This window comes from Neoarius graeffei, chromosome 10 (assembly GCF_027579695.1).
Source record: "Neoarius graeffei isolate fNeoGra1 chromosome 10, fNeoGra1.pri, whole genome shotgun sequence".
Classification (NCBI taxonomy): domain Eukaryota; kingdom Metazoa; phylum Chordata; class Actinopteri; order Siluriformes; family Ariidae; genus Neoarius; species Neoarius graeffei.
Genome location: NC_083578.1, coordinates 1,539,837 through 1,557,647, shown reverse-complemented (window position 1 = coordinate 1,557,647; position 17,811 = coordinate 1,539,837). Strand labels below are relative to the sequence as shown.

General features: G+C 43.5%; 1 protein-coding gene across 2 annotated transcripts; it reads left to right on the top strand.

The window, feature by feature from the left end:
* Positions 1–479: 479 nt before the first annotated feature.
* On the top strand, positions 480–16,281 carry LOC132892378 (H-2 class II histocompatibility antigen, A-S alpha chain-like). Of its 2 annotated transcripts, none has more exons than XM_060930637.1 (4): positions 480–545; positions 764–919; positions 15,662–15,943; positions 16,055–16,281. In XM_060930637.1, the coding sequence occupies exons 1-4, from the start codon at positions 491–493 to the stop codon at positions 16,174–16,176; spliced, it is 615 nt and encodes a 204-aa protein (XP_060786620.1). In that variant the 5' UTR covers positions 480–490; the 3' UTR covers positions 16,177–16,281. The 2 variants fall into 2 exon arrangements, with proteins under 2 accessions (XP_060786620.1, XP_060786621.1); XM_060930638.1 differs by having other exon boundaries at positions 487–545; positions 668–919.
* The last annotated feature ends 1,530 nt before the right edge of the window (positions 16,282–17,811 follow it).

Genomic DNA, 17,811 nt, shown 5'->3' with positions numbered 1-17,811 from the left:
TAACAGTGCATCTTGCAGCTGGTGGTGATTTAAAATAGACTCTTGAGTAAAAGAGCTTGAGAAGAATGATTGTTCATTAAAGCATTATGTGTTACTGGGGCTTTAACTGTGTTCTTAGTCATTATGAATAATTCAGTTTGTTGGAGTTTGGGTGAAAGTCAGACCATTACCTGGGTACAGCTGAGAATGTGGCCTTTCATGTTTTGTGGTAATTAAGCCAAAATTAATTCACGTGAATGAAGTTTCCAGGTTTTAAAACAGTTCTTCAACAAGGACAAAGCAAGTGTGAAAAGTGATGAGGGTTAATTTTCCCTGGAACCTACAGTATGTTCTCGTAGATACAGGAAACAGAGTGTGATTGGTTGGTGTATAAGGAAGTATATCTGATCTCTCTCTCTCTCTCTCTCTCTCTGTATGTGTGTGTGTGTGTGTGTATGAGGTGAAGACTCTGACAGGTTGAACACATTACCGTAAAGTGGAGTCAAACACAATGAAGCTCTGTGTGATTCTTGTCATTGCAATGATTCTGCCAGTGAACGCTGAGTGTAAGTAGTGAAAAATAGAATAGAATAGAATAGAATAGAATAGAATAACTATAACACTTTATCACATTAAAGTTTTTAAGCCATAAACCTGATTTTTAAATGTGTTTTTTTCCCTTCTCCAGTTGTGTACAAGTTCACTCGTCTGATCACATGCAGTGACTCTGTAAATGAATCTCAATAATTATTTACTCTGGATGGGAATGAAATAATCTTTGCAGATTACACCACCATGCAGCAAATCAGCCGACTTCCTCCGTTTGCAGACCCAGTTGATTTTCCACAATTGAATGAGTTCACCATTATTGAAAGATATGACTGTCTTCAGGACATGAATTATGCGATAGCAGTGATTGGCAGTTCACCTGAGTACAGCGGTAATGAAAAACATTTTATTATTGTTTAAAGCAGTTTGCTATAATATTCCTAAAGTAGAGATGCTTCATGAATCTGAGTGCAACACTTTTTTCTTATTCAGTGAGCCAACATGAATTAATAAATGTTTCCAGTTCATCATTATTATTCAATGATACATGATTTAAAGCAAAGAATAAGCAGTGGTGCTTTCTTAACACCCTAAATTTCACTGATGTTAGGACTGGGACTGTTTTGGCCTCTAAAGGCCACTGTTATTTCCTTTTCTGGCCATGTTTGTTTTGGGCCTCTGGAGGTCACCACTGTGTTCTGTGTTTTGTTTTTGTCTTATTGCCTGTTTCCTGCCCTGCCCTGTCCTTAATTAGTTTGTGTATTTATACCCCTGAGTTCAGTCCTCTTGTCACGGAGTCTTTGTGTTGTTATGTTTAGCTCCAGTTACCTCTGTTCCGATTTCCTCACCCATGTCTTTGTGGTTTTTGTACTTTGCTTTCTTTTGGACTTTTTGGACTTTGTGTTTACCATTTTGGATCCTCTGAGCGTTTGTATTTTTGCCTCTTCTTTTCTGTTTTTTTGGCTCTTTGTTTCTTTGAACTTTTGTTTTTTTTCCTGGTTATCTTCTGAGCGTTTGGATTATACTTTTGTTTTTGCCTTAGATTGTAAATAGTGTAAAAATTGTAAATAAACCTTTTGATACTTTTTTCTACTTCTGCCTCATGCCTCTGCATTTGAGTCATCCTAGTGGGGGCTTGCTGGATCATCATACCAGCGACCCAGGTTTGAATCCCAGCAAAATCCTAACAACTAAGGCAAATATAAAACATAAATATTGTCATTTTGTAGGTAATAATACAACCCCGATTTCAAAAAAGTTGGGACAAAGTACAAATTGTAAATAAAAACGGAATGCAATGATGTGGAAGGTTCAAAATTCCATATTTTATTCAGAATAGAACATAGATGACATATCAAATGTTTAAACTGAGAAAATGTATCATTTAAAGAGAAAAATTAGGTGATTTTAAATTTCATGACAATGTGGGTGTGATTGGTCCTAAGTGATCAATCTCATTAAATCAGTCTCATTAAATCAGTCTCAGTAATAATACCTTTAATTTTGGTGCTTAATAATAAATTATCAAAACAGCTAAATTATGGTATATTCCAAATTATTATGATCACTACCAATGCAGCAATAATGTATCACTTACCAAACTACAGCCAATAGCACTCATACACCTTGGAATTCTTTGAGATTGGATGATTTCAAGGATATCAGCAAAAACAGACAATCACAGTTTTCAGAATAATTGAATTTATTATAACAATGGGAAAAAAAATGAGTAATAGCAGTTGAATACATTCAAATATGATCAGCAATACATATGTGTGTGTGTATATGTGTGTGTGCGTGTGTCTGTGTGCGAGGGGAGAGAGAGAGCAAAGGGGTGTGTGTGTGTGTGTGTGTGTGTGTGTGTGTGTGTGTCCCGTACGTGACTGCATATTATGGGAAGGAGGAGACAAAAAGGGTTTGAATGTGAGCGTGGGAAAATGCGCTGTAAAGGTTGAAATGAATCAGGGCTTGGAATGTTATCTAAGGTGTGTGTGTGTGTGTGTGTTGGGGGAGGGTGACAACCTCTTGGTCCCTTGAGACAATAGAATTAGCCCTGGATGCTAATGAGACAAAAGAATTAGCCATAGCAGCTAATTCCACTAGCTTATAACATTACTAAATCCACTGAAATCTTGATGAGGTCAAAATATGTGTAATAATGAAATTAAAGGATGTTAGAAAGGATAGCAAAGCATGCAACAGCCTATCTATTAACAATTGAGAGAACAAAAATAGAACAATGATCAATTCAAAACCCTGAGTGTCTACAGTGTGCACAATTAAACCGTTCCTGAGTTTAAATTCACACTACTTCATAAAGCTAATTCCTAAGACTAGTTTTGCCCAAAATGCCAGTCTTACTTCCAGTATCTTGCTTATATGCAAGATTATGCTGAGATGTTCCGAAACTTCTGGAGTTCACTGGAGCACGTGGGTCGCTTCCGTGGAAAAGCAGAGAATTCTTGGTCTGAACTTCAGCGTTCATGAGGAAAAGTCTCTGATCAAACAATGTGCACAGCGCTTTAGTCAGAAGGAATCCGGTCACTTCTAACTTTAAATTAACTGCTTTGGGCTGCAGTCGTAACGTTACTTAATGAACAAATGAAAGGAAACCGGTTGTAACTCAATCTGAGTTAGATTGCACGATTTTGGAAGTTTACCGTGGCCAGTGGTAAATGAAAGCGCGCTGAATTCTTTCTTGCAAAGCAGACGTCTTGGTTTTAGATGTTCTGGTGAGCGGGCCTCTTTATGTCTGTAGAACGTGCCGGTCCGCGGCAAGATTCACAGCACCAAAGAGGCCGAGTTGGAAGTTTCCGGGTCACTTATAGAGTCATGGAGGAAGTGACGTAGGTGATCCCGCCTAGGTGTGACGTAGGTCATCGCGGAAATTGGTTGATGGGATCTGTAGTTCTTAGACGAGACGTGACTGTCCCTACAACAACAACACATCTCAAAAAAGTTGGGACAAGGCCATGTTTACCACTGTGAGACATCCCCTTTTCTCTTTACAACAGTCTGTAAACATCTGGGGACTGAGGAGACAAGTTGCTCAAGTTTAGGGATAGGAATGTTAACCCATTCTTGTCTAATGTAGGATTCTAGTTGCTCAACTGTCTTAGGTCTTTTTTGTCATATCTTCCGTTTTATGATGCACCAAATGTTTTCTATGGGTGAAAGATCTGGACTGCAGGCTGGCCAGTTCAGTACCTGGACCCTTCTTCTATGCAGCCATGCAGCTGTAATTGATGCAGTATGTGGTTTGGCATTGTCATGTTGGAAAATGCAAGGTCTTCCCTGAAAGAGACGTCGTCTGGATGGGAGCATATGTTGCTCTAGAACCTGGATATACCTTTCAGCATTGATGGTGTCTTTCCAGATGTGTAAGCTGCCCATGCCACACGCACTAATGCAACCCCATACCATCAGAGATGCAGGCTTCTGAACTGAGCGCTGATAACAACTTGGGTCGTCCTTCTCCTCTTTAGTCCGAATGACACGGCATCCCTGATTTCCATAAAGAACTTCAAATTTTGATTCGTCTGACCACAGAACAGTTTTCCACTTTGCCACAGTCCATTTTAAATGAACCTTGGCCCAGAGAAGACGTCTGCGCTTCTGGATCATGTTTAGATACGGCTTCTTCTTTGAACTACAGAGTTTTAGCTGGCAATGGCGGATGGCACGGTGAATTGTGTTCACAGATAATGTTCTCTGGAAATATTCCTGAGCCCATTTTGTGATTTCCAATACAGAAGCATGCCTGTATGTGATGCAGTGCCGTCTAAGGGCCCGAAGATCACGGGCACCCAGTATGGTTTTCCGGCCTTGACTCTTACGCGCAGAGATTCTTCCAGATTCTCTGAATCTTTTGATGATATTATGCACTGTAGATGATGATATGTTCAAACTCTTTGCAATTTTACACTGTCGAACTCCTTTCTAATATTGCTCCACTCTTTGTCGGCGCAGAATTAGGGGGATTGGTGATCTTTACTTCTGAGAGCCGCTGCCACTCCAAGATGCTCTTTTTATACCCAGTCATGTTAATGACCTATTGCCAATTGACCTAATGAGTTGCAATTTGGTCCTCCAGCTGTTCCTTTTTTGTACCTTTAACTTTTCCAGCCTCTTATTGCCCCTGTCCCAACTTTTTTGAGATGTGTTGCTGTCATGAAATTTCAAATGAGCCAATATTTGGCATGAAATTTCAAAATGTCTCACTTTCGACATTTGATATGTTGTCTATGTTCTATTGTGAATACAATATCAGTTTTTGAGATTTGTAAATTATTGCATTGCGTTTTTATTTACAATTTGTACTTTGTCCCAACTTTTTTGGAATCAGGGTTGTAAACAAAAACATTGATCCGTCCATTTTCTGCCACTTATCCAGGTCTGGGTCATGGGGGTAGCAGCCTAAACAGAGCAACCCAGACTTCCCTCTTCCCAGCCACCTCCACCAGCTCTTCCGGGGGAATACCAAGGCATTCCCAGCCCAGCTGAGAGATGTAATCTCTCCAGCATGTCCTGGGTCTGCTCCAGGGTCTCCTCTCGGTGGGGCATGCCCAGAGAACCTCCCCTGGGAGGTGTCCAGGGGGCATCCTAACAAGGTGCCCAAACCACCTCAACTGACTCCTTTTGATGTGGAGGAGCAGCGGCTCTACTCTGAGTCTCTCCCGAATGACCGAGCTTCTCACCCTGTCTCTAAGGGAGAGCCCACCCACCCTGCGGAGAAAACTCATTTTCACCGCGTGTATCTGTGATCTCATTCTTTTGGTCACTACCCACAACTCGTGACCATAGGTGAGGGTGGGAACGTAGATGGACCAGTAAATTGGGAGCTTTGCCTTTTGGCTCAGCTCACTCTTCACCAGAACAGACCGGTTTAGCGTCCGCATCACTGCTGATGCTGCCCTGATCCGGCTGTCCAATTCCTGCTCCCCCCTTACCCTCATTCGTGAACAAGACCCCGAGATACTTAAACTCCTCCACTTGAGGTAGCAACTCCCCCCGACCTGAAGTAGGCACTCCACCCGTTTCTGGCTGAGCGCCATGGCCATGGACTTGGAGGTGCTGATCCTCATCCCAGCCGCTTCACACTCAGCTTCAAACCGTCCCAGCGCATGCTGTAGGTCACAGATTAATGAAGCCAACAGGACCACATCATCCACAAAAAGCAGAGATGTGATCCTGATGCCACCAAACCGGACACACTCCGCTCCTTGGCTGCGCCTAGAAAAGTTATGAACAGAACCGGTGACAAAGGGCAGCCCTGGTGGAGTCCCACATGCACCGGGAACAAGTCTGACTTACTGCCAGCAATGCAAACCAAACTCCTGCTCTGGTCATACAGGGTCTGAATGGCCCACAGCAGTGGGCCCCAAACCCCATACTCCCAATGCACGCTCCCACAGGGCACCCCGAAGGACACGGTCGTAAGCCTTCTCCAGGTCCACAAAACACATGTAGACCGGTTGGGCAAACTCCTATGCACCCTCCAGTACCCTTGCAAGGGTAAAGAGCTGGTCCAGTGTTCCATGATCAGGATGAAAACTGCATTGTTCCTCCTGAATCCGAGGTTCAACTATCAACTGGACTCTCCTCAAACAAAACATATGTAGATTAATCTATGCCTATTAGCTATGAAGTTAATGACCTGAACTAAAACAAGCCCAGTAGAACATGTTATATTATAGTATACAGTGTAATTTAAACCCCAGGAGCTGTGATATTTTTTGAACATTTAAGCAACTTTAATCAGTGGTTCCTAAGTCACTTATTTGAATTCTGCACAAGTTTAAGTACAGTTCTAGTCAAGTTTAGACACACCTTCTAATTCAGTGTTTTTTCTTTATTTTTATGAATTGAAAGTCACTTTCTGTCTTAAGTAATGATGGATGTTGTTTCTCTTTACTCAGTTATTAGTTTCTTGACATAATATGGATTACTACAGTTGTGGAATAGAGCTATTTTATTACATGAATTTTTATTATTTACTATTTACTGTTTGATCTCAAACGCATTAAGAAGGCAAGAAACTCGTCCACTAATTACCTTCTGACGAGACACCCCTGTTAATTGAAAAGCATTCCAGGTGACTCCCTCACGAAGCTGGTTAAGAGAATGCCAATAGTGTACAGCTGATAATACATCCTGTTTCTCTGTTTCTCACTACACTATTCATGCTACAACTACTATGCACACACACACACATACACACACACACTAGCCATAACATGAAAACCACTGACAGGTGAAGTGTATATTTAACAGTTATTCCATGAAATCGAGTCATACATGAGCTGATAGCTGACAAGGCGCGTACCACCGAGTTGGCTATAATCTGTGTATGACAAGATTGAGTGGAATAACTGTTTTATTCTCTCCACATTCACTGGATTTTGAGAAACAGAGCATTTTTTTATTTTTATTTTTTGCAAATTCAATCCATAAAAACTTTATACAAAATGTTTGACAAAATCATTTCTGCTTAGAATGTAAACAAACCAGCGAAATGACAGGAGCAATTTGTGAAAAATGCAATAATTTTTGAAAAATAAAAAGATACATTCTTATCATCAAATACTTTTATTCCATATTTTGTTGCTTTTTTGTATTTTTGGGGGGTTTGTTTTCGAGTAGTTTTTATTTTGTCCTTTGTTGGTTCAGCAACATGCTCCGGTATATGAGCTGATAGCCTAGTAGTAGAGTAGCCAATCAGAGCACACAACTGCTCATATCCAGTGAATGTGGATAGACTAACATTGATTATCTCATTACAGTGACACCTGTTAAGGAGTGGGGTTTATTAGGCAGCAAGAGAACAGTCAGTTGTTGAAGTTGATATGTTGGAAGCAGGAAAAATAGGCAAGCATAAGGATCTGAGTGACTTTGACAAGGACCAAAATTGTGATGGCTAGATGACTGGGTCTGAGCATCTCCAAAATGGCACATCTTGTGGGGTGTTCCCAGTATGCAGTAGTTAGTACCTACCTATTAGTTCACAAACTGCTGAAAAAGTGCATGATGGCTCAAACAGAAAGGTGTCAACATTAACTTTTTCAGCAGTTTGTGCTGCAGAAGCTTTTCTGTGGGATTGGACCATATGGGCTTGCCTTCATGCCCCATGCAAACCAATGAGCCTTCGACACTCATGACCCTGTCACAGGTTCACTGGTTGTCCTTCCTTGGACCACTTTTGTTCAGTATTCATCACTGCATACTGGGAATGCTCCACCAGATGTGCCATTTTGGAGATGCTAAGACCCAGTCTTCTAACCATCACAATTTGGCCCTTGTCAAAGTCACTCAGATCCTTATGCTTGCCCATTTTTCCTGCTTCCAACACATCAACTTAAAGAACTAACTGTTCCCGTGCTGCCTAATAAACCCCACCCCTTAACAGGTGCCATTGTAATGAGATAATCGGTGTTATTCACGTCACCTGTCAGTGGGTTTAATGTTATGGCTGTTCTGTGCATATATACATACACACAACACTGCGTTCTGGACTCTGATTGGTCAGAAGGTGTTGATTAATTCTCTATAACAGCAGCTCTGACACTAGCACAGGTTCATATTAATGCACTCATTCTGATACGTTCTGTCAAATCTAGTGAAGTCAGTTTATTTGTATGTGTTAGAATGCAGGCACTTATGGATAAAGATGCAGGGGAGAGCAGGTGCAGCACAAACTGCAGCTGTAGCCAAATTGCGAGGCAGGAATCATGGTCAGGAAACAGACGTAGGTAGATTGATCAGTAAACAGGGCAATGCAGGAGAGACGAGGAAATAAGGTCAGAAGGTAATGAAACAGTGGTCTTTATCAGGAAGTCAGTCAGGAAAACAAACGGCTTGGTATAGTCAGGTACGGGACACAGAATGATACTTCGTGAGGTGTGTTTGTGAATGCTGAGCTTAAGTAGGGTTGGTGATTGCAGGGTAATTGGCTGCAGGTGAAGTCATGAGAATTCCAGTGATAGGGGGCGCTGTGGCTCTTGGGAAGTGTAATCCGGAGTGGCCATGTTTGGAGGCTGCTCCGAACTCAGGTTTTCAACACTGTTACTGACAGAAACACCCCCCAGAGAAGCTCCCTCTGGGAGCAACTTCCTTCCTTGGTCAACTTCTCTTTTTCGGTGCAGAATTTTCAGGGTGCTCGCTGTGGAACTCTTGACTAAGAAGGGAGTCTAAGATGTCTCTGGAGCTGACCCAACATTGCTCCTCAGGGCCGTAGCCCTCCCAGTTGACCAAGTACTCGAGTTGTCCCCATCTGTGGTGGGAATTGAGGATCTCCTTGACTTGGTAGATCAGTTCGCCTTTAACGTCTGGGGAGGGGGTTTCTTGGGTGGGTGTGTCTGAGGCTAGGGGACCTTGGATAGCAGGTTTGAGGCATGAGATGTGAAATGTGGGTGCCATCTTGCTGTGAGGAGGAATCTTGAGCCTGTACAAGACCTTGTTAATGCTGCATGTTATCTTGAACAGACCGATGAACCTGGCTTGTAGCTTCTTACAGGAGTCGGGACTTCTGAAGTCCTTGGTGGAAACCCATACTCTATTACCTGGGGCATACTCGGGAGTGGTGCTTCTGTGTTTGTGGGCATAGTGTTTGTACTTGGCATTGATGTTCTCCAGTCTTTGATGTACCTCCTCCCATATCTGTTGGCTCCTCTGGAACCAGGAGTCAATGGCTGGAATTTGCGTAGGGGTGACGTCCCATGGAAAGAATGGAGGTTGGTATCTGAGTATGCACTGGAACAGGGTTAGCTGAAAGGCTGAATGTTTAAGAGAGTTTTGTGCATACTCAGCCCAGGGAAGGAATCATGCCCAATCCTTCTGGTTTCTCATGCAGTATATATGGAGGAATCAGCCTACTTCTTGATTAGCTCATTCTGCTTGGCACATTGCTCGGGGGGTGGCGCATGCTCGTTGCGGCGACACGGTCAGGTGTACGTCTTGTTTGTAGTATGTCTGTTCGTTTTGTTTGACTTAGTTTGTGTTTTAAACCGTGTGAATTGAGTAGTATAACATTCACATTATTTCTTTTAAACCGTGTGAATTGAGTATAAATATTCACATTATTTTAAGATGAGGCGAAACGTTGAAGTGTTTCTTCTTTTAGTTTTAATATTGTGCTTCCTGGACTACACGGTGCTGGCGACTGGGCTTTCAGAGAGTGTTCAACTTAAAATCACCTACAGTCGAGAGGCCCTGCTAAACATCAGAGAAGCGGTTTCCTCTCTTCCCCGAGATGAACTTATTGGATTACCAACACCATCTTCTCCAGGCAACAAGCCAAGGCGAAAACGTGGGCGGAAAGGGGGAGTGCGAGCTCGACTTAAAAGGAGGCCATTCAGGCCACCTTTGCCGACCATTATGTTTGGGAATGTACAAAGCATTCGTAATAAAACTGACGAACTTCGTGCCTGTGCGCAACACCTGGCTGACTACCGGCAATCATGCCTGATTTGTTTATCAGAAACCTGGCTGACTGAGTCAGATCCCGATTCATCTGTTGAACTTGAAGGCTTCACGCTGTTGAGGGCAGACCGTGACTCAAACTCCGGGAAGACAAACGGTGGAGGAGTGTGCGTGTTCAATAACAACAGGTACTGCAACCCAGCGCACATCACCGTGAAATATAAACTTTGTACTAAAGATATTGAACTGCTATCGGTAAATCTAAGACCTTACTATATGCCCCGTGAAATACACCAGATTTGCCTTTTTATTGTTTACATTGCACCTTCGGCGGACATTAAGGAAGCTGGCAACATTATACATGAACTAGTGACATTGACCGAAGCAAAAGCGCCCGATGCTGCAAAACTGATACTTGGGGATTTTAATCTTTGTTGTCTGGCGGAGATTTTACCCGCTTACCATCAATACGTGTCATGCCCCACACGGGAGGGGGCGTGCCTAGACCTATGTTATGGCAACCTGGAGAAAGCCTACTACGCGACGGCCCTGCCGGGACTCGGAAAGTCGGACCACAACATGATCCGTCTAACACCAACGTATCAACCTCTGTTGCGCAGAGAGAAAATAAAGAAAAAAGAGGTAAAGTGTTGGACCACTGATGCATGTAATATTTTAAGAGACTGTCTAGACTGCACTGATTGGGAACTTCTGATTGACGCTTCGTTGGACATTAATGATGCCGCGCTGGCAGTTTCGGGATACATTCACTTTTGCGAGGACATTATTGTGCCAAAAAAGATCGTGAAATGTTATCCAAACAATAAACCATGGATTACTCCTGAACTTAAAGAACTATTAAACCATAAAAAGAGGCTGTTCAAATCTGGAGGCTCAAAGGAGGACATTAGATCGGTACAGAAAAATATTAAAAAGAAAATACTGGACTGCAAGACTGCTTATAAGAACAAGATTCAGTCACTTTTCAACCATGACGCTAGAAAGGCTTGGCAGGGATTACAAATTTTGACTGGATATAAACCTAAAATGCAGAACTTGACTGTTTTAGATGACAATGCTTTTTCAGATGATTTAAACACTTTTTATTGTAGGTTTGACAATGTCGACTACTCAACTCAGCAGGAACTGGCAATGGATGCTGTCAGAACTATGCAATTTCGTGACATACAAATCAGCACTGAGGAGGTTAAAGAACTGTTTTTACGTGTTAATATTAATAAGTCCCAAGGTCCAGATGGTATTAGCTGTAAGTTGCTGCGTACATGTGCCCATTCTCTTGCTTTTCCTTTTCAAATGCTGTTTCAGAAGTCAGTAGAAACAGGATTAATCCCTGCGCAGTGGAAACAGTCTTTGATTGTACCGGTACCTAAGAATAACAGGCCCAAAGAGATGAATGATCTAAGACCTGTTGCATTAACCTCAGTGCCCATGAAATGCTTGGAGAAAATTATATTGAAACATCTGCTTAGTGAGGTAGCATCATCTTTGGACCCTTTCCAGTTTGCATACCAGCCAAGGCGGGGGGTGGAGGATGCACTGCTGACTATGATTAATAGCATATTTGAACATCTAGAGGAGGCTTACAGCTTTGTTAAGATTGTTTTCATTGACTTCAGCAGTGCATTCAACACCATCCAACCCCACCTACTGGTAGACAAACTGATCAAGTTAGGTGTTAACCCAAGGCTTATCACATGGATTAACAACTTTCTGTTAAACCGGACTCAGCAGGTCAGATTTAATCAGGCTATCTCAACAGCTAAGGTCATTAATACTGGGGCTCCCCAGGGATGTGTGTTGTCCCCCATACTCTATACACTTTACACCAACGAGTGTCGTGCTCTTGAGACTACACACTCCTACTTTAAGTATGCAGACGACACTGCCCTGGTGGGGTTCTTAAAAACAGGGGAGGCATCAATGGCCAGCTTTGAAGAGGAAGTAGAGAGCTTTATAAAATGGTGCTCTGACAATTTTATTAATGTTAATGCAAGCAAAACAAAAGAAATGGTTATCGATTTCAGACGTATTACAGAAGTAGTACCAAATACAGTCGTCAATAATATAGTGATAGACAGAGTTAACACCTACAAATATTTGGGGGTTGAGATTGATGATCAGTTGAGGTTTGACAAATGTGCCGCTGTCAAAGTAAAGAAACTTCAGCAAAGAATGTTTTTTTTAAGGAAACTATGTAGTTTTAATGTTGACACCTGCATTTTAGAGTTATTTTATAAGTCTGTACTTCAGAGTGTCTTGTCCTTTGGCCTGGTCTGTGTCTTTGGTAGTATGCGGAAACAAGATCAGGATAAATTGCAACGTATTATTAAAACAGCTAGTAGGATAATTGGATGCAATCTAACATCAGCTGCTCAGCTGTTTCAAGATATAATACGACATAAGGCTGAAAGTATTATTGGAGATACTACCCACCCTTTACATGATAGATTTCAGTTAAGTAAACGTGGTAAGGGGAGATTTCTACAAAGGAAAATAAGAACAACTAGGTTCAGCAGGTCATTTGTTCCCTCTGCAATTAGAATTGTTAATGAAGGCCACAGTTCCTTGCAGAGGACTTGATACTGTGATTTGGTGTGTGTGTGTGTGTGTGCGTGTGTGTATGTGTGGTATGTAGGGGAATAGAATTAGAGGGGGGTATTTATCTATCTTTTTATTTTTCATTTATTTATCTGATCTTAAGTTTTGTTGACTTGGTCTTACGTCTTGTCTGTACATGTAAGCACCTTGACCACTTGAATTTCCCTTCTGGGATAATAAAGTTTACTTTGACTTTGACTTTTGACCATTGGACTGGGGGTGTTATCCAAATGTGAGACTAACTGATACTCCCAGCTTGTCCATGAATCATGACCATAACCTTGAGATGAACTGGGGGCCCCGGTCACTGACAACGTCCTCGGGGATACTATAGTAATGGAAGATGTAAGTGAATTGCAATTCAGCTGTTTCCAGTGCAGTGGGTAAACCCGGTAGTGGGATGAGTCTGAGTGTCTTTGAGAACCTATCAATGATGACCAGGATGATGGTGTTGCCTTATGACTGGGGTAAGTCAATTATGAAGTCAAGAGTGATGTGTGACCGGGGCTGCTGGGGTACTGAGAGAGGACTTAGTTTGCCAGTGGGAGGATCTCTGGGAACCTTGGCTTGGGCACAGACGGAGCATGAGGAGATGTCATGATTAATGTCAGAAATCATGTTTTCCCACCAATACTTGATTTGGAGGAGCTGGTAGGTGCGATGGCTGCTGGGGTGTCCAGTGGCAGGAGATGAGTGTGCCCAGGTGATGAGTTTGCCTCGAAGTCTGGGCGGAACATGTAACAGTCCAGGTGGGCAATTTTCAGAAGGGTTTGTGGGTTGTGCCAGTCTGACCTATTTATCTGCGTCCCAGGTTATAGTTTGTAGGAAGCATTCAGGTGGCAGGATGGTGGTAGGTTCTGACAAGTGTAGTGAGGATGAGTGGATCCTCAAGTACTCGAGGTTCTAATGATCTATCAGGATCATGAATGGGTGTGCTGTGCCCTCCAACCAGTGTCTCCACTCTTCTAGAGCTAATTAACCACTAGGAACTCTCAATTACCGATGTTGATAAAGGGTTTGTGGAGGTGGACACATCTGAAACAGGAGTAGGAGGAGTACTGTCACAACACGTTGGTGAGTGACCCAAACTGCCAAACTCCCAAACTGACAAAATCTCGACCAATCAGTCCCCAAAATTATCGAGTGGGTAAAGCGAGGATTAACCGCCACCTTTACTCTAAATTTCTCCCCTCGAAATAGAATGTGGACCGACACTAAAGGGTAGTTGTGAACATCCCCGTGCACACACAACACCTTCACCAATTGTGCTTTCCCCAATGCCTCGTCTTGCACCAGGCTTTGGTGGATTGAGGTCTGATTACAACCGGAGTCCACCAAAGCCTGATACATATCCCCTTGGATACTCACCAGTATGCAATACACTCCGGCCCGATCAAGGGCGGTCTCTGGTGCATTGGGGATCCTGACCACCACGCCCAGCTCCATCGCCGAGCACTGATGCTGGAGGTGCCCCGGCTCCCCGCAGTGCCAGCATACTGGCCCAGGCTCTCCCTCTGCACTGGTGTTTCGGAGCTCACTCACCTGAGGGGGGGGGGAAGACACAGACATGGAAATAGGAAACGGTAGGGCACCGCGGGTGTGGCGGGCCGGCTGGGGTGGAGCTGGCCCCCGCCTCCGCAGTGGGGGAATGGGGTGAGGACGAGAAACAGAAGGGGAGAGAGAGAGATAAGAGAGGGGAGAAGAGGAGACACGCTGTCCTGCCATCGGAACAGCCGCCGTATGGTCCTCCGCCAGCTCGACGGCCTGAACCAGTGATGCCGGGCGATGGCACTGGACCCACTCTGCTGTTCCTTCCGGAAGTTGGGCGATGAATTGTTCCAGCGCCACCAGGTTGATGATTCCCTCGGCGTCACGGTTGTCAGCCCTCAGCCACCACCAGCAGGCGTCCCGGAGTTGCTGGCCAAACGCGAACAGCTGGCCGACCTCCTCCAGGCGCAGTGTGCAGAAGCACTGCCGTTGCTGCTCTGGGGTGCGCCCCACACGTTGGAGGATGGCCCTGCAGAGGTCGGCGTAGACCAGCCGGCTGTCGGCGGGGAGCTGTAGTGCGGCTAGCTGCGCCTTGCCCGTTAGCAGGGGGAGGAGGCGCGCCACGTGCTGTTCCACCGGCCAAACCCACGCCTCTGCTGCCTGCTCAAAAAGAGCGAGGAAGGCTTCAGGGTCATTGTGCGGACCCATCTTCGTTACGGTGAGGTGGGGAGGGTCCGTGGCAGTGGTGATGGTGGACCCTGCTGACGCGAGCAGGTGCCAGAATGCCTGGCGATGTTCCTGCTGTGCCAGCACCAGGGCTTCAAACCATTGTTCTTGCTCCTTCCGGAGTGTGACCAGCGCCTGGTGCTGGCTCTGTTGGGCCAAGGCGAGGGCATGGACCAGGTCCTTGAAGGGGGAGGACTCCATGGGGCTGTCTCCTTCTGCGCTCCATCCCGGGTTTCGGCACCACTGTAGAACCAAAGCAGGTGGGTGGAGCACAGAAGTACGACAGGCCAGAACTGAGTTCTCAGAAACTCTTCTATTTTTAATGATGTGTGGCTTTTCAGCTCATTCAGTCTCTCACACATGCATTCGGGTCAGGAGAGAGCTCCCTTTCTCTGCTCTCTCTCTCCTTTTTATAGGGCGCGGTCACTGGGGAAGACACACAAATACAGGTTAACTCACATCAGGTGCAGTGATTCTGCCACTTACCTTCCCTGACTCCACCCTCCATTGACAGACCGACACTTGACCACGCCCCCGCTGCCACACACAGGTACAACTCATCACGCGTTACCTGCTGGGTCTACCTGACTCCTCACCGCCCACAGCTGATGCTTGACCACACCCATGCTACTACATGATGATTTTTAACTGACATTATTTTCTTGTTTTCTCCTCCCATATTTATAGTCAACATTTGAACCAAAACAAAAGCTTGACATTGTTCATGTGTAACTATTCTCACTGTATAATAAAAAAATAATACTCAGAGTGTGCTCAGTGTTAAATAGATGTTCACTCAGTGGACACTTTATTAGGAACATTTAACCTTGTATCTGTACTTGCTTATGTTTTGTCTAAAAATGTGACTTGCTTTTTTTTTCAGAGCCTCCAGAGGTCAGCATCTACCCAAAACACAATGTGGTGCCTGGAGTAGAAAATAACTTCATCTGCTTTATGAAGAATTTCTATCCTCCACACATCAAAGTTAACTGGATGAGGAACGGTGAGTCAGTGACAGAGGGAGTGTACAACAGCCAGCTTTCAATGAACACAGACGGAACCTTCAATTCATTCTCCATCCTGACGAGTTCTCCGACTGAAGGAGATGAATACAGCTGCACGGTGGAGCATGAAGCTCTGGACTCACCTCAGACCAGAACATGGGGTGAGAAACATCTTCACTGGATTTATTTCACTTTATTTTACTTCATAACACTGACTCAGTGTGTGTGTGTGTGTGTGTGTGTGTGTGTGTGTGTGTGTGTGTGTTCCACAGATGAACCAGTGTTAATTCAGTGTGTAACTCCAGTGGTGGTGTTTGCAGTGGGAATTGCTGTTGGAATACTGGGATTAGCTATAGGAATGTTCTTCGTCATTAAAGCATCATGTTCCTGTTAAGTGACTGTTATGACCCTGAAGATTAGTTTCCTTAACAGCATGTCCCCTTGTGATTTATTCCTCTAACAGCTACCACAGCAATGATTACAATTTTGAACCAAGTGAGTTCCTGTTGTCGCTAATATTATAGCAGCTATAAACAGTAGTTCCTTCATCAGTCTCTTTTTATTCTCTCTCTTAAAATTAATAAGAAAAAAACACAGTTTGTCATGTTCCTGAGAAACTGTAAAGAAGTGTAAACTCCTCTGTCCTGAAGATGTCATAAAACTTAAAGCTCCATCTTCACCTCTGACTGTTACACAGAGTTGACACTGGAGACTCCTTACAGAAACATCACATAAACACATTACAGAAAACTTCACCATATCAACAATTACACACTTTTTTCATCTGTTTATTATCAGTGGAGCATCTGCTGTCCACATCCCTGTGAATGAGCTACTATAGAAACCATAATGCATGAGAATGAGTTCATTAATATAAACCTGCACTACTGTCAGAGCTGCTGTTATAGAGAATTAATCAACACCTTCTGACCAATCAGAGTCCAGATTTATATTTGTATCTCGGAACTCACCTGAGATTTGTCAGTACTTCCAGTAAAAAATGGAGGCAAATTCTGAGCAGGTAAAACTTCATGCCACGAGTCTGATGTTGGAATACTGTGATGGTTATCAGCTTTGTTCCAGCTTGGCTTTAGTTCCTTTAATACTGGGTATCTTTTATTTTATTCTATTATTTCTCATGATTGTCTCATTTACACTATTACACAGCAGTCATATTTAATAAACAAACTGAAACTTTTTGGTCAGATAATTTTTTTTTGCTTATTACTATATATTGCTCCGCCCCCTGCTGTAGCCTTCACTATTTGAGGTACCAACAAATAATCTGCACCTTTTGATCTAAGTAGGTGTGGCAGGTCATAAAGGACCAGAAGTTCACTCAGGTACTGTGGTGCGAGACCATTCAGTGCTTTAAAGGTCAACAGTAGTATTTTATTAAAAAGATGAAATTTGATTGGGAGCCTATGCAGTGTGGATAAGACAGGGGTGATGGGGTCATATTTTCTAGTTCTAGTAAGGACTCTTGCTGCTGCATTTTGAACTAACTGGAGCTTGTTTATGCACTTATTGGAACATCCAGACAGTAAGGCATTACAATAATCCAACCTGGAGGGAACGAAAGCATGAACTAGTTTTTCCGTGTCATGTAGTGACATTAAATTTCTTATCTTAGCAATATTTCTGAGATGAAAGAAAGCTATCCGGGTGATGTTATCAATGTGAGTTTCGAATGAAAGACTGGGGTCAATAATCACTCCGAGGTCTTTTACTGCTGCACGTGAAGAAACAGAAAGGCCATCCAGAGTTACTGTGGAATCAGAAAACTTACTTCTAGCTGCATGTGGTCCGAGTACAACTACTTCAGTCTTGTCAGAGTTAAGCAGAAGGAAGTTAATCAGCATCCAGTGTCTAATGTCCTTTACGCATTCCTCAGTTCTATTAAGCTGGTGTCTCTCATCAGGTTTTGCAGAAACATACAACTGTGTGTCATCAGCATAACAGTGAAAACTAATACAATGTTTATGAATAATATCACCCAGTGGGAACGTATATAAAGAAAAAAGCAGTG

Coding starts and splice junctions, on each gene's coding strand:
- LOC132892378 (XM_060930637.1), top strand. CDS start 491: ATGAAGCTCTGTGTGATTCTTGTCATTGCAATGATTCTGCCAGTGAAC. Junction 546..763: donor TCTGCCAGTGAACGCTGAGT/GTAAGTAGTGAA, acceptor TAATCTTTGCAG/ATTACACCACCATGCAGCAA. Junction 920..15,661: donor CAGTTCACCTGAGTACAGCG/GTAATGAAAAAC, acceptor TTTTTTTTTCAG/AGCCTCCAGAGGTCAGCATC.